A 16493-nucleotide genomic window follows, 5' to 3' on the forward strand; every position below is an offset into this window, starting at 1 on the left:
AATACTTTCCAGTTGACTTTTAAGCTTATTTTAACTGCTTCAAGTTCATTCATTTCTTCTGTTTTCTCACTTTTCCCCTCTGAGTGAATTTAAAAGTGATGTAAATTAATTGTCAAAATACATTCAACAAAAGACAAGTAACCAGTAATAGATAAGTAACCAGAAGTTCCAAACTTTGGGAGCTAGGTGTGGAATAATTCTTATGACTTTAGGGAGCGAATAAGGGTGTGTGAATCATTAAGGACAACAACTGGAAAAAAACAAACCAAAACACCCACATCATATACAACTTATTACACATTATTTATTCACACTGCTGAATGTTTCATTCAGCTCTCTTGGGAGCAATTCCTTATTCTATAATAAGAAATATAGTAATAACAAGAAATATTGGCATTGTAGAGTCATAAAAAAATACCTCAGAGCGTGTACCTGAGAAATTATTCATGGCATTCTTACTGCCATTGGTTTCTGCCACGGCCCTCCTGAACTGCTCCAGGATGGCGTTGAGCTCGGAGGAGCGCTGCAGCGTGCGGTGCTCGGCGATGCGCAGGCGTTCCTTCAAAGCGTGAAACTCCCGCTGATAGGCAATCAACTTTTCTGGGGAGAAAAACCACGATCCAAGTTATTTGTGGAAACAAGCACCTCCTGACAGATCCCACCAGTGTCTAACGCTGCTCAGCTGTGCAGCACCTGGAATGCTCCCAGGAAGGCCAAGCCTGGCATGGCCCCACCTGAGGAGCTGGGTGCCAACACCCAATGCAAGAGGTAGATGGTGGACTATTATCTGTTTCCAACAAGCGTCTCCTGTGGAAAAACCAGTTGGATTAACATTCAGGCAGTGCAGTCACTCACACACCACACTCACCACAGCTGGCTCAGTGAGAGAGGCAAGAAGGGTCTTTTTGCAGGAGCTAATTCCAGCATGATTTATTGCGTGGAAGCTGAAGGGAGCCCAGGCGAAAAACGAGGGCTACCACGTGCTCTGGACAGCTTAAGAATGGGAAGGGATGGGGGATGGAGCTAAGGGCAGGGCAAGGGGGATTGGTCTCCCAGGGGAGAGGGGCAGCCACCAGGGATACCCAACCAGTGAGGAAACAGGGAAAGGGCAGAGGTCCACAAGGGAATCTCGTCTGTCCCACAGGAGGAATGAACTCTATGTCTCATTGTCTTTCCAAGGCAATGCCCTTGGGAATTGGCTGAGGGGAGGGAGTTCCTGTAATGGGTGCTACAATAGGCAATCAACTTTTGTAGGGAGAAAAACCACGATCCAGGTTATTTGCGGAAACACGCACCTACTGACAGATCCAACCAGCATCTAACGCTGCTCAGCTTTGCAGCACCTGGAATGCTCCCAGAAGGCAGAGCCTGGCACAGCCCCACCTGAGGAGCTGGGTGCCAGCACCCATCCAGCACAGCGAGGGTAGAGCTGCACACACTGGGATGGGGGCAGCCATTGAGGGGGGATGCCCCTCACCACAGCCCCGGACCAGGGACACCCTGAGTATCCAGCACTCAGCACAAAGCAGTTATGAAGCATTTCTTGGAACAGATGCCCACAAACCATTTCTTTTAAGAAGCCACACAGACGTGGCCCCTTACAAAAGCACAGGTTACATCTTGCAAAACACCCTTCTGAATACTTTGTAAGGATGAGTGGACCTTGACAGTATTTCAGTCATATCTATTTTAAACCCAAGTTTTAACTTTATGGCTTTATCGTCAGACCCCGAGAACTGAAGAACAAAATTTTTATCAAAATTCTACTGATGTTGATACATACATATAGTCCTGAAAGGGGACCAAAAGGGAGATGGAAACACCAAAACCAGTTTGCTGATATATTTATTCCCTTTTCCCTACACCCAGTAAAGTAAGTGGGCCTAGATTTTGTATCCTTCCTTCTTCCTATTGGTAATTTCCTCAAATCTTCTGCTCGCCATCATCACTATCACCCTCTTTCAACCAATATACAGGAATACTGGAGTATTTCAAGTGAATTTGTAACTCATAATCAATATTCCAGCCACTCAGATGACATCCACTGACATACCTCTATTGTTATTTACCTACCAATTTCTAGACTTTTCGTACTGGGAAGGGAAGCAGAATTTTAGCAAGCAATTTGAAACCCTTCCTGTTGCTATATTACATAACACACAGGGCAAAAAAGGAATTAGAGTCAACTTCCCTTGTTAATAAGGCTGCTTTTCCTCCAAATTCTTTCAATTTACATCTATTTTCCTCTTTTTTTTTTTTTTTTTTTTTTTTTGGTAGTTGGGATATACAGCTCCCATTATGGTTAGAAAACTTAATTAACTAAAATGCGCTCTGTTCTAAAGATGGAAAAATAAAAACATAGTTCACTACCTCTTAAAAACATCTCCTTTGCCAGCTTTATTTTGCTTCTTTCATTAAAACCAAATGGTTATTGCTTTTGTGCCAACAAACCCAGAACACAGATGCTGGCCCACAACACAGTTCTAGGCACACTATGCACTGCTGACTGAATCCAGGCTGCTATTTGAAATAGGAATTGATGCTTTAGTCAGCAGCACTTAGAAGACTGGGAAATTTTTTTTGGAGTTTCTGGGATAAAGGCCATTCTTATTTGCCAATGATAACTAACAAAAGTAGTTCAGTTCTGATGCTTCCAGTGAACTGTATTGGTATTGCATTCTTGGTACTTGAGACCTCAAAAGCATTAATTTCTTTGAAAAATACTAGACAAGTAGTCAACTTCCCACAGTTCCTTCAACCAGACATAGCTAGGTTAAGGAGGCTGCTCTAAAAGATACATAAACTCTGGGCACCTATCCTCCACAAATATAAGGCAATTTTTTTCCATTAGGCACAATATTATTCAGTCAAGTATAACTAAAAAATCCTAAGATTACAAATACAATAAGATTTTAAAGTCTACTACCCTATGAGTATTTTTCTAATTATTTATGCAAAATGAAATTTAAAAACTATTATTTGTTTACGTGAACTTACGTGACCTAAAATATTTCCATCTCTAACCCTAGTAAAGCGAGCACTTTTCATGTTTTTGGAGATTAATGTGTAATTTGACATTTTGGTACTTGTTTTATAATATGGTTGGTTGTACTTTTAAACTAAACAAATTAAATTTAAATACCTGACACTCATATTTTTAGCATACTTTCAGTACTTCAAAGATAATTGCTCAGATACTTATTACTTACAAACAAACAAAAAACACAACAAATCTTATCTCATACAGAAAGGCACTTGCAAAGGAGAAAATACTTCTTAGACTCTTACAGTACCACCATTAGCAGTGACCATGTCCCAGACTTTAGAAAAGCATCCCTTAAGCCATCAGCAGTTTAAAAATATTCTACTTTGACTTTTCAGAGTTCCTGACTAAGTACGTGAGAATGAGCCTACAAGATTAAGTTTAAGAAACTATTTTTATTTAAACTTTGACTGACTTCAAGTTTGGTAGAGAAAGTCCTATTTAAATAATTTGGTGTCATTCTGTGATAAAATCACCATCCTCACGGATGAGGGCAACATGAAGGTAAGGCAGTGGTTGGTGCAGTCTCACCTGGAGTGCTGTGTCCAGTCTGGGCCCCACAGTTTAAAAAGGATGTGGAGTCCTCTGAATGCATCCAGAGGAAAGCAACACAGCTGGTGACAGGGCTGGAAGGGCTGTCCTGGGGACTTTGGGTCTGTCTAGTTTGGAGAAAAGGACGTTGGAGGGGTGACCTCATTGCTCTGTGCACCTTCCTGAGGGGGGGAATTGGAGCGGGATGTGTTGAGCTCTTCTCTCTGGTGTTTAGTAATAGGACACATGGGAATGGTCCTAAGCTATGCCAAGGGATGTTCAGATTGGACATTAGAAAGCATTTCTTTACTGAGACATTGGTAAAAAGCTGGAACAGGTTTCCTGGAGAGCATAAAGTATTTATGAGATGCCCTGGACAATGCCCTTAATAACATGCTTTAGCTTTTGGTCCTGAAGTGGTCAGGCAGTTGGACTAAATGATTGATGGTAGGTCCCTTCCAACCGAGATATTCTATGACAAGCTGACTTGTACGCATTGTATATACAAAAGTCAATAGTGCACCTGATATTTTCAAAATACATTTGACCATTTAGTGTTTTATTGTCCAGAGATTTCTCTAAAACCAAAATAAATTGAATTGATTTCTTGTCCAGAGGTATGAAAACATTTTTTTAATTGCTATTACAGTAAAAAGGGGAATACTGAAGAGAAAACAGAGGTCAGTGATCATTATCATAAGTAAAAAAGGATTATTTTTCTACAGGATTATGAATTCTGTTCTTATTCTCATACTGAAATCTAGAGTTATTTAAGGAAACAGAAGAAGGAATTCAGACAGTAAGTTATTGGCCTTACAGCACTGATGGAAGAACCCCAAACATATCTGTCTGTTCTCCAACAAACTAAATATCCCTCTAATAGCAGCTGTAGCCAATATTGAAGACATCTGGTCTCCAATAATTTCAGCATACAAGTATATTTTTATTCAAGAATAATGTACTATTTTACATTGAAATGAGAAGATATTCCACAATTTTCTCTGGAAGCCAGAAAGCAAATAAAATATCAAATAAATATAAATAAAATATCTTGTTAAGAAATTACTTGAGCACTGAAAGCATTAATTCTTCACAATTTTTCTCTTAAATTCTAGTTGGCTCAGCAAAACTCTCGAAGCTAAAGACTAAACATTTCAGCTGGCCAGATGCTGTACAGTTCTCCCAACACTATGTCAACTGAATCGGTACTTTATTAACTTTTTTCCTTTGTTGCAATACGTTCTCTTAAATATGCAGAATTTAGAATTTAGACAAGTTCACTTGAAAGTTGATGCAGTATTCTGAAAAATGAAAATTAAAATGAAACTTGGATGGTTTGCCAGTTTTTAACCAGAGATGAAACCTCAGCTCTCAGCCTCTTCTGGGTTATTTACAGTTCTTCTACTAAATAACTGCTAAAAAATTATTCCAAAAAGACATCACTAATCAAAATTACAAACTGGGTTCATTCTCCTCTTAGCCACAGACAATATTGACTACATAAATTGCTAAAGAGTTGTCTAAACTTGAAGAAAAATTCAAAGCTTTAAAACATGAAGTTTCTAACATCTTAGCATCTCGGAAACACTTAGTTGGTTAGTTTGGGCTTTTGTACTTCTTGAAAAAATCTGTTCATGTTCTTCAACCCCTGCATTTTGTAACAGAAAAGAGCTTTCCCTTGACATAAAAATGGACATATAAGTAAAGGAATAAGAAAATAGGTTGTTGTTTGAATTTAGAAAAGCATTTTACAGAGAATTTCAACCCAACTGAAATAGCATAAATCTGAATTGCAGGTAAATTACCAACACTGTCAGAACACTTGCTGTATTCTAATTCCAAATGAAATATCTACTGAACAATAAAACAGAAAAAATACTGTGGAAACTCAATCAAAGCAATTTTAAGACTATACAGCTTCAAAGTAAAAAAAAATCATCAACAGCTTAGTTTTTTCTTCATGTTACTCTCTTAGCGAAGTTAGATTTTTAATGCCCCAAGCCTGTCAGTGTTTAAGAGGCATTTGGACAATGACCTTAACAACATGCTTTAGCATTTGGTCAGCCCTGAAATGGTCAGGCAGCTGCACTAGATGACTACTGTAGTTCCCTTCCAATTGAAACAGTCTAGTCTAGTGTAACATGAAAACTTTATGAAGAAACTATTTGAGTGCACCTCTAAACTGAGTGGAGTGCACACTTGTAAAAGGAAACAGAATTGCCTAAAAAACCTTTCACAACCCAAGAATGTTTTGGCGATTCTCATATTATCATTATTCCTCAAGGAAAGCTTTGACTGTCTCCTAAAAGAACTACAGTCTACAACATAAAAAGCAGTATGAAAGCTTTGCAAGCTATTATTTATCTTATCAATCAAGCAGGTTCCCAAACACGTTAAATCACAGGCCATTTTCACAACTGAAAATTGAACATGTTGAATTAAGATTGTTGAACTAAGGTGGCTGCATTCACATAGATAAATAATTAAATAAATAAAAGACAGGCAATAATTTACTCAAGAGCTCTGTTTTAGTATGGCTGGCTGTACCAAAGGCAGATGTGTCAGATAGGATCACGAAAAGCTTTATGACCTTCCCATATCACAAACAGGCAGTTGAGCTTTCCTTCAAACTCCAAACCAGCTAAACACCCAAAGTGATGGATCTGCCACACAGACTAAAAGGTAATCAGCAATAGACTTGGCACTCAAAAAAGATAGCAAGCCAAGCACAGAGGGCTTAGCTTTGCCAATTAATTGTAGGCCTGATTTATATTTCTTGCCTTTGCCCTTGCCCAACTGGACCATAGAAACCTCACCCCCTTTTTTTATTAAAGAACAACGGGACACACAGACAAAAGGCTCTGGTTGGCAACAAAACACTGTGCACAAATACTTAATAAGTAAAACACCTAGAGAAGGAACAGATACCTGATACAAAAGGACTTTTCCCCTACCCAAGGGGCGAAACTTTAAATCATTATTCAAGTCAACAGTGTAGCACAATCCTACATTTGCCAAGGCAAAAGCCTCATTTTTCTGTACACCCTGTTGAAGTGTTATTAAAATGCCATTAAATAAATGTTTGAATCTGTGAGAACACACTGTGGTAAGTGCTAATACAGGTATTTCGGTGATTAGGTATTCTACAACTCATTTACTCCCATTATAAAAACCCTACAGTAGTTACCATCATGCCACGGGTCAGAGACACTAACAAGCTTCATGTATTAATTCATTACACTCCCATCAAGGATGTTGATCAGTTTACAGGTTGATACAGACTAGAGCTCTGAATTGGCAGCGAGCTTCCACATTGAGTTTCATACAGTCAGTGGTGAGACAAGAGGAGGTTGCTCTTCAGTGAATTAGGGATTTGTCAACATGCCAGCCAATTCAACCTGCCACAGCTCTTACAGGAATACTTTTTGTTTGAACTACATGAGGTATAAAAATTAAGTCCTTCACTTCCTGTAAAATCAGTTCAGATGTTTTACATGATCCATGAAGTTGTAGTATCAAGTAAATCAGTATCCTGTAAGTCATGATGATACCTGCATGGACCTACACTTCATTCCCACAGATGTAAGCAACAAGAATTTTTTAGATCATGCTTGGTTTTTAATACCTATGTACCTTACAAGCTATCATATTTGTAATATTACTGATAAAATACTTATCTTCATCTCTTAAAAGCATATATCCTTTTTAATTAAAATCCTGCTATGCTAATATGTGGCAGACTAAATTATTTCCACTGTCACCCAAAAAAATCTGAATTTCTCTAGTACATAAAATAAAATTCTTACCAAGCTAGCACTTAAGTAATTCTAAACTTCATCTTAAAACTGACACTTATTTTGACAAAGGCTACACTTTCTCTTTAGACAAGTTTTGCCAAATATAACTGCAAATACAATTACCCAATACTTTGATATGAAATTCTGTTCCTACTGAACTGTGCAGTCATCCAATATCCACACAAAGATGCACAGACAAAATACGCATATAAATGCCACTGAGATAGTGTGCACATTGCTTCCACTGCCCTTTGGAAGTGACTCCAGAGCTCAGAAGATATTCACAAGGCACAGACGAGGCACTGCATTCTCAAATGTCCAACCGAGGGCAGGCAAGCAGAGGAATTGTCAAACCAATCACACAGGCACAGACAAAAAGCTATGTCCACACAAGAGAGATATTAGAGATGTTCCAGAATCCTCCTGTGACATTTAGACTTACAAAAACAGCAAAACGCTGCAGCAAGCTGAGCTAATTATCATGTGTCAAAACCTGCACATAGGCACAGATCATATTTATAAATCAGCAATGTCAAACAGTGAAGAGTAAAGAAGGTGTTAACAAAATTTGTCCCCAAAGTTTAAACCTCAAGTGTGCTCACAAATCAGATTCTGACTTATCTGAAAACTGGCTAAAAGCTGATATATGGTGTCCTTGAAATGTTACAATGTATTACCATGGATGACTACTCAACAAAAGCTAATTAGCTTCCCTGCTCTTAAAGTGAAATTAAAACCTTTTATAAACAAGCTATGATGAGTTATAAAATCTAAAGCAGTAAAGCAATCAACCATGCAAATACAAATAAAGCAGTATACTGTAAAGGCTAACAACAAGACATGCTATAAATAAAAGCTCTTAAGAAAACTGCTCAAGGTCAAATTTTATCAGTCCTCTTTGAACACTTGATTCTGTAGGCCTTTTTAGTTACAGCGTTTGCAGCTATGCCTATTCATAAAGCTATCTTATTATTTTGAAGGGATTAGGGAATGTGCAAATTTTTGTAAGTATAATACTCTGTGAAATTAAAGACAAGGAAATAGGCTAGATAATTTACAAAAAAATACATCCTACTAATCATGACAAAACATTTTCTGCATCAGGAAACAAACAAACAAAATCAAGATGCAGGAAAATAAGTGGGCAAGTAATTTCTTTATCTCTAATCTTGTTATTCAAATTGATGGGTCATTTCAGCAACTCACTAGTTTAATCTACCAAAACAATCCATCAGAACTACTCTTTATTTCCCTTGTTTTCCACATAGAAATGTATTTATTAGTATTGCAAGTATTTTAAAAAGTGTTCATTCAAGTATTCAAGTAGCTTTCATGTGTGAAGAATAACTCAACTAGCTTTCATTGTTGTGAAGAACAACTTGTTTTTGAGGGAAGGTTCTGCAGGTTTTCCTAACTTTGGTAGAAAAAAACCCTCAATAATTTGAATTACTTAATTTCTCAGTGCAATTTTTTCCACATTTTGCACTTCAAGGATCTCTGTAAACAAATAATGTTTTTTGTTCTCTCCAATTTTAGTGCACTAGCACAAGTCTGAAGTGCTAGCTTTGAAACTTTTAGGGCCTGATCCAATCTCAATCTAAATACTTTTGTTTAAACATTCCTTTGCAGCAGGAGCTGAAGTTGTTTTCTCTAAAATTTTGAAAGCAATATGAATACAATCCTTTTGTCATATCAACTGGTAAAACTTTTCTACTTTGAACTCCAAATTTCAGCATCAATTTTCCTGTAAAAAGTTCTTTGATCTGAGAACCTGCTTTCCCTCCATTTTTTCCATCTTTAATATGAATACACTAAAAATTATGTAGCTTACCAATCAAAATAAAAGCATGAAATGGTACATCATGTTTGTTTTATTTTTCTTTTCTAAAAAGCTAAAAAATTCACCGTTTATCTAGAGGAAAAAAATCTTAAGAAATTAAAAAGCCAAAGAAGCCAAACTAGAATTGTGACAACTGATGAATGATTTACTTAAGGAGTATTTTCACAGCTGGATAGAACAGCCAGGAAGAGTTTTAAATGTCTCCAAATGCAACTGCACACCTTTGCTTCTATATATAATTTGTTCAATAGAGAAAGGTCACAATTTAGAAGATTACCAAATCAATTATAAAATCCAGTACGACCACATTCAAATCTCCCCTGATGAGGGCTGGCAGAGAGTCTGAATGTTCCTTTGGACACAAGGAATAAAAAGAATAATATATCAGAAAATCCAGACACCCAAAAATAAGGAGGTCAAGTCAACAGAAGCATATGGGCCTCTGTCTGTGCACTTGCTTCAGACAATAAAGATAATTAAACACATGATTTGTTTGAGGAGAGTTATTGGCAACACTTGAGCTGAAGGTCTTCTCTTAAAGCAGAGAACAGCAAGCTACAGTGATAGGGGAAAAGCAAACAACAACAAACAAAAAAAACACCCCAACCAACAACAACAACAACACAACCAATGCCCCCCACAAACCAAACCAACAAACAAAAAAAGAACTCCAAAAAAGAAATCGCACAATCACATATTTGCAAATTATTTGTCCTGATCTGACTGTTTACTTTACTAGGATTGACATTTTTATTACTAGTAAACAACACTGCCCAAAACACAGTATGGATGAATATAAACCTCAGGGCTTTTTACATTCCAGCTACTTGGGTCTTATTTTATTCCCAGTGCTAAGTAAAGCCACCTCTACTGGCATTTCTTCTTTAAGGCGACAGTGATATAAAAACATTACTGAAATCATGTGCGAAATCTGTCCCACAATAAGCAATCAGTATTTAACACATCTCTATCCCTGAACAGAAACACTAGGGATAAATAAAAGCTTCACAGATTCTATTCCCAAGAAGCAAAGCAGAACAACAAAAATTATTGCAACTTCTGCTGTAGACATTCATTGCACAGAGTCCAGTTTAAGAAATTGGTAAAAGAAAAGCTCAGCTGAGTATACAAAGCACTGAATTCATGTAACCTGGACAGTAATCCTTTACAGTGAAAAAAAATTACCTTCAAGTAACTGTCACTAAAACATCCCACTTTGACATTTCTGACATGTCTTTCACAAGATTTAAAGTGTACAAAAGTGTAAAAGAAACTAGAAAACCTTCAACAACACAGCTTTACCTCAAAACCACAATTTACAGTGACAGCTTTTACAAAAATCATCATGTCACAATTATTTTTTCAAACTAACTACCAAATAAAAAGCAAGACTGTAACTATACTGCTCAAGCAAGCATAAAGCTTCAGTTTAAGCAAACATTACAACCATAATGCTGAAACACACTTAAGATACAGGACAGGTCAATTGCTAGCCTGCACTCTTGGCAATACTGAAGGAGTGAAGCATAATAGGTTAAAAAAAGCATTTCTATTGTTTTTTAACATACTAAAGTAATCCATTCTACATTTCTGCAGAAACATGTGTATTAAGCATACATGTTGCATTTATTTATTATCTTTGCTTCTATCATTTAATTTAGATGTATATATACGTATACATTTTATTGCTACCAATGAACAAGAGTATCTTCTAAAAACCACATAGCAGCTAGTTACACTCCTTCCTAACAGGACATATCAAAGAAGCCATAACCATTGATCTGATCTGAGCAGTGTGTGGCTTTATAATCAGCATTTCTGCATGGTATCATAGCTTCAACATTAAAAATAACAACAAAACCTAACCTTAATATAACACACTTCTTTCACATCTGTTAAAAGAGCACAAGAAACAAGCTCTTCACCTGAAACACTTACAGATTTGCTGACCATGTAAATAAATGTAATTACCCTGTAGGGAATCTGACCTCTTAGAGTCAGTTTGACTACAAGTCATCTGTGACATCTCATGTTTCTCCTCAGATCTCAATCAGACAATAATACTTTCAGTTTTAACAAACAAGCACATATACCTATATTAAGATATTATGCTATCTAGTGGTCTCAAATTCCTGGGGGGTTCTTTTCTGGTGTTTTTTTTTTAAGGAAAAATATTTCTCTGCATACCTACTGAACTTCTAATTCCACTTACTAACACAGCATTCTGTACTGTAACAGAATTCATGGAAGTAGGGGTTTGATTCTCCTTGCTACTGACTTGGTAAGTTAAAACTGGAAAAGGGATTTGAAAGAGAAGACAAGTTTCCATAAAATTAGCAATTTGGTAATCATTCAAGCTTCCTCTAATCCTCTCTCACCTCTTGCCAACAGCCAGACTTGTGCAAAACATTTGACACTGTCCTGCACAACATCCCTGTTTCCAAACTGCAGAGATGTGGATTTGACAGATGAATCACTCAGTGGGTAAGGAATTAGCTGGATGGTAGCAGTCAGAGTTGCAGTCAATGTCTCAATGTCCAAGTGCAGCCCAGCGATGCATGGCACCCTCAGAGGTCAGTAAGGGGACTGGCACTTATTAACATCTCTGTTGGTGACAAGGGCAGTGGGACTGACTGTACCTTCAGTAAGTTTGCCAACACCACTGTGTTGGCACAAGCTGTATGGTGTCTGATGCCCTGGAAGGAAGGGATGCCATCCAGAGGGACCTGGACAGCCTTGAGACAGGAATGAAGTGAATCTCATGAAGTACAAGGCCAAGTGCAAGGTCCTGCTTCTGGGTAAGGGCAATCCCAAGCTCAAGCACAGGCTGGGTGGAGAATGGATTGAGAGCAGCTCTAAGGAGAAGGACTTGTGGGTTGACAAGAAGCTCAACAGGACTCATCAATGAGCACTCGCAGTCCCCAAAGCCAGCCGTGTCCTGGGCTGCACCAAAAGCAGCCAGCAGGGCGAGGGAGGTGAGCCTGCCCCTCTGCTCTGCTCTGGTGAGATCCCACCTGCAGTGCTGCATCCAGCTCTGGGGCCCCCAGCACAGGACAGACACAGACCTGTAGGAGAGAGTCCAGAGAAAGGTCATAAAGACAATCAGAGGAGCTGCTCCCCTATGAAGACAAGGCTGAGAAAGTTGGGGGTTGTTCAGCCTGGAAGGGAAACCTTACAGCACTACCTGTATGCAAAGGGAGCCAAGAAGAGAGCTGGGGAGGGACCATTTCTAATGGCAAGGAGTGACAGGAAAGGGGGCATGGCTTCAAACTGAAAAGGTAGATTTTGATTAGATGCAAGCTAGAAATGCTTTACTAGGAGGGTATGAAGCACTGGAACGAGTTTCCTAGAGAAGCTGTGAATGCCCCATCTCAGGAAATGTTTAAGGCCAGGCTGGATGAGGTGTTATTAGCACCATGCTCCGATCAATTGAGCTAATCTCAATTCCCTCATTAGCAGCAAAACAATGGTCTTGAAACAGAAACAAAGATGTTTGCACAACAAAGATGAAGCACTACTGAGCTTCTAGCTAGACTTGACTAAGGCCATAGGAATGTGTGTGCCACAAGGTATACGAAGTGAAATTTTAAATGTTTTTGGCAACAAGTCAAATCTCCAAAAAGCTCAGTGCAGAAAATAAGCATTTTGGTTAAAATTTTCCAAATCACTGTGCTAATTACATATTTTAATTTATTTATTCACTACAGTACTCTTCATCAGTACTAAACATAGTGATGCTACAACACTGAGAAATATGGCACCATTTGTATTCCAAATGGGTTAACATTTCTGAATAGAATTATAATTTTCATATTGATCCTTTCTGCAACAAGGAAACTAGGAGTTTGTAGAAGAACTAGCACAGCGTAGTAATTACTCCCACAGAAGAAGAGATCCAAGAAGCATTGTCTTAATAGAGATTAACTGAAAAAAAGTTTTTATTTTCCTTACAGGAAGACTTTATGTTTTGTTAAAGATTTGTATCCAAAAAAATTTGCATTGCCAAAATTGGATGGAAAATTCAGTTTTTAATCTTGAAAGATGCAAATCAATAAATCCATAGAAGTTTTTATTAAGTGTCCTGTTCCTTTCATACCATTATTGCAGTATATAAGTCAATTTGCTATAAAGCTTTTTCTTTTTGAGAATGAAGGGCAGAGTCAACTGCATCAGCCACACACGCTGCAGTTCCACCTAAACAACACAAATGGCAATACTCCCCTTTGGTATAAAAACCTAACCTAACAAAAAATTCCTACATCTAACTTCCATTTGAAAAATGCATCTTTAATGTCTCAATAAATAAAGCCAAGTAGCCTTTAATGCCTTTTTCTTCCATGGTAGATTTAACATTAACAACAACATGGACAAAAAGTTAGGATGTACCACAACACCAGGTATAGATAAAAGCAAAAAGCTGAAGCACAGATTCTTGCCAGGCTTGGAGAGCTATTCTCCACTAATTAATAAAATTACCAAGTACAAAAATACGACTGTGAACACTGTCACAAGCAGTTTGTCTTACACTTTGAAGGACTGAACTAGCAGTATCATGAAAGATCCAAAACTAAGGCATACAATTTACATGTAAATGCCTGAGTTTTAAATAAGCCATCTCTCTCACCTGGCACTCTGGAAAGTTTGTGTGCCTACGGACTGCCAAGACTGTGAGGTGAGGAGGGTACCCCCAAACTCAAACACAGGTACTGCATCCACACAAGCATCACAGATTTGATTTCCAGCAGTTTCCTCCCCTCCTCACTTACAGGGGGTTCTGTCAGAGCAGCCCCTGCTCTTTCCCAAGACTCTCTTCCACACCCCAAGACCCTCTGTTCTTCTGCCCCAGCCCTCAAAACCAGCATTCAGGCCAAGCACACACCAGCCCTAATGTTGTTCCCCATGTATGTTTTCCCATACACAACAGACCTTCTGCCCCTACCCATGCCTTTAACCCCCAGCAGCAGCAGTGCTGCAGCAGCTCTGCACCCACGCAGTTAGGAACGTGAGCAGTGGCAGCACAGAGTACTCCTCCAAACTCAGAGGAATACAACATTAATTTTTATTCTGCAGTAAATTTGAACCAAGCCAGACTAAAACAGTATTATGAAGGAGTGACAGAGGGAAGAAGAGGATACAGTAGCATGTTTTAAATGCAATTTTTGGAAAAAGCCATCCTACATTCATTATCCAAGATATTAAGTTATCTTATGACTGCACTTAAAACAACTTAAAGCCCATAACTAAACATTCTGTTAATGTCCTAACTTCAACTGTTGTCCTGCATAAGAATAAATTCCCAGCTTCACCCAATTCAAACCCTTGATCACTTTAATCTACATGTGGTTAAAATACCACAAACCACAATTCAATTAATTGCTGGATCCCCAAAACAAAACAAGAGAAGACTTTCATTCAGTTACAACTCGTTCCAAGTTAAACACTTTCCTCAAACTGAGTTAAACACAGTTAGGTCTAAAGCAATGTACTACAAATACAGAACACTTTCCTCAAACTGAGTTAAACACAGGTCTAAAGCAATGTACTACAAATACAGAGTAAAGCATTAGTCCCTTTTTCAGGGTCCTTGTGTAATATAAAATAGCATTCTATACAACTCAGTAAAGCAATGTGGAGGAGGAGAACAAGGTAAAATGAGCCCTGACCTGAGGGAGTTTACTTATGAGAAAGCAGTTATTCTACCAGCATGTGTGTACACACGTGAATTCCAGAAAGGTCTCCCCTATTTCTTCCAGAGCCTCTCTCATCAACAGAGGGTGCAAACAATCCTTGTGCAAAGCAAAAACGTTTAACCCTGATGCTTCCACATAAACTCTACAACACATGCACCTCCACACATCCTCCAGAATGTGGCTCACAGCACATACACCAATCAACTGCACAGTAACTGAGTGGCTGACCCCTCTCAGACATCCCAAGCACATGGACTTGAACACTGTTGTGTAATTCCTCAGCAACTACTAATCACAAATAAGTGTTATAAAATGTAGCACCACAAATATGCACTTACATAAAGCTTCCCAAAGGTGTCATTTACTGTGCACGCTCAGTCTGTGTGTACACAATGGCAGTTTCTGGTCATGCAGTAACCTCATCGGCAACAGGATGCCTGTGCAGCAGCACCCACCCATCCAGGCTGCAGGCCCTGCATCTGAAGGGATTTCTGCCCAGGCTGAATTTCCATGAAGAAATTGAAGTCTTGTCCAGGAAGACCCATGTGTATGTGTCTCAAACATTGTCCAAGAATTACCACGTTAATATGATCACATATTCTTGAACATTCAGGGCTCAAGATTTTTGAGGGTTAAGATGTTGAATATTCTCAGTATAGTTAACTTAGAATCCAATGTGACAAGGAAACAAAGCACACAGCAAAGCAGAACACAGAAAAAGCGACTACTTCTGACAACCTGAAAGCTTCCAAACACTTTAACATGATTTGTCTCTACTACAGAACTGTCAGTAACTCAGTAAATTTCTGTACATACAAATCAAGACACTTACTTTAAACCATTTCTTTCCCTCCTCTCAGAAACATATACATGCAAGGCAGAACTACAGCAAGAAAACCCAGCTTCCTAAACTAAAAAGAGATTGGCAATCATTGATCTACAGAAAAATATTTAACATAGTAATACATTAGAAGAAAATTGATCTAGCAAAAATAACTGGTGAGAGGAATGCTACCACCTCAAAATTACCAGCACTATTTTAAGAGCTAAAACTTTTAGAAATTCTTAATAGCCTGGGCACAAAGCTCAAGTCATTGCAGAAGTCTGGTTATTGTTTCCACACATGCTCGTGGGTTGAGGTTGCTGACGTTCCTTGTTTCTTTGTGCCTTGACAATGTGTTGAACAAACTGTTTCGGAGAACATTCTTTCTAACTTGTCCTCCTTGCAAGCAACTCAGGATCAAAGCTTCATCATGCTCACACATTGCTGCAAATAAATATCAACCTTGTAAGTCAAAGGTAATCCCATCACATTTGTTTTATTCAAATCTCTTAACAGTATCTCTACAGTTTGTCTCCAAGGGTTGTGCAACCAAGTATAAGGGCTGTTTATTGGCACAAGTACTACACTAGTAATTTGTAATGGAAAAAAAGATTGAGTTCAGCTCATCTCTGAACTATCTGAGGAAACTTACACATCCATGGCATTGATATGTAAGATCACAATGCATCTGCAGGTGACTATAGCAAAATTTATGCTTGATAGGCACTGAAAAATTTTAAATTCTTTTTGAGCATTCTATGGTAAAATT

The 16493-nt window shown here is 38.3% G+C and overlaps 1 protein-coding gene across 6 annotated transcripts in view; it reads right to left on the minus strand.

The window, feature by feature from the left end:
- Nucleotides 1-16493, minus strand: part of MGAT4A (alpha-1,3-mannosyl-glycoprotein 4-beta-N-acetylglucosaminyltransferase A) — an 82733-nt gene that overhangs the window by 54643 nt on the left and 11597 nt on the right. For 5 of the 6 annotated variants that reach the window (XM_021546685.4, XM_085557918.1, XM_085557911.1 and 2 more), the window contains one exon: nucleotides 433-600. In XM_021546685.4, the coding sequence (XP_021402360.1) occupies nucleotides 433-600 (168 nt within the window). Of the gene's footprint in view, nucleotides 1-432; nucleotides 601-11589; nucleotides 12277-16493 lie in introns of all 6 variants that reach the window. The other variant, XM_085557925.1, reaches the window with a different exon arrangement.

Source organism: Lonchura striata, chromosome 1 (assembly GCF_050655825.1).
Source record: "Lonchura striata isolate lonStrDom1 chromosome 1, ASM5065582v1, whole genome shotgun sequence".
Taxonomy (NCBI): domain Eukaryota; kingdom Metazoa; phylum Chordata; class Aves; order Passeriformes; family Estrildidae; genus Lonchura; species Lonchura striata.